The sequence below is a fragment of the Bison bison genome, unplaced genomic scaffold, assembly GCF_000754665.1.
Source record: "Bison bison bison isolate TAMUID 2011002044 unplaced genomic scaffold, Bison_UMD1.0 scf7180017864072, whole genome shotgun sequence".
In the NCBI taxonomy this organism is placed as follows: domain Eukaryota; kingdom Metazoa; phylum Chordata; class Mammalia; order Artiodactyla; family Bovidae; genus Bison; species Bison bison.
In genome coordinates this window covers 5,644,916-5,645,361 of record NW_011494644.1, presented here as the reverse complement: position 1 = coordinate 5,645,361, position 446 = coordinate 5,644,916, and the positions used below count along the sequence as shown (strand labels likewise).

Sequence of the window (446 nt, the reverse complement as noted above, 5' to 3'; positions counted from 1 at the left end):
GTTAGGCTCTGCGATGGCGTTCGAGGGGCATGCAGACGGTCGGGGTCCCTCGGGAGCCGGGCGGGGCTGGCTTGCCCAGGATCCGTCAGGACCATGTCCATCAGCTCTTTCAGGATCTAGTTAAGAAGCGGCATTCTCATCCATCCACTTTCCAAGGCCTTCACCATCACAGCAGCCAAGACCGAGACCCGCCCCGAGGGTCCACCACGCTGCGCGAGCCGAGCGCTCCCCGGCGGCGCCTGGACCTTGCCCACACTAGACATGGCCTCTCTCGGGCTTCATGCAGAAGGACAGCGCCCGGAGCCGCCAGTCATTGCATTTGACTGAGGAGGCAGCTCCGTTCCCTCAGTCAACATGGCGGCCGCAGCGGCTTCAGCGCAGGGCGGGCAGCGCTGGAGGCGGGTCACGTGAGCGACCCAGCTGGGCGGATCTCGCGCGCACCCGCC

General features: G+C 66.4%; 1 protein-coding gene across 1 annotated transcript in view; it reads left to right on the top strand.

Annotated features, from left to right (window-relative positions):
- The first annotated feature begins 354 nt into the window (after window positions 1-354).
- Window positions 355-446, top strand: part of USP31 (ubiquitin specific peptidase 31) — an 83,447-nt gene continuing 83,355 nt past the window's right edge. The window contains exon 1 of the mRNA XM_010837418.1: window positions 355-407. Coding sequence (XP_010835720.1) covers window positions 355-407 — 53 coding nt within the window. The remainder of the gene's footprint in view (window positions 408-446) is intronic.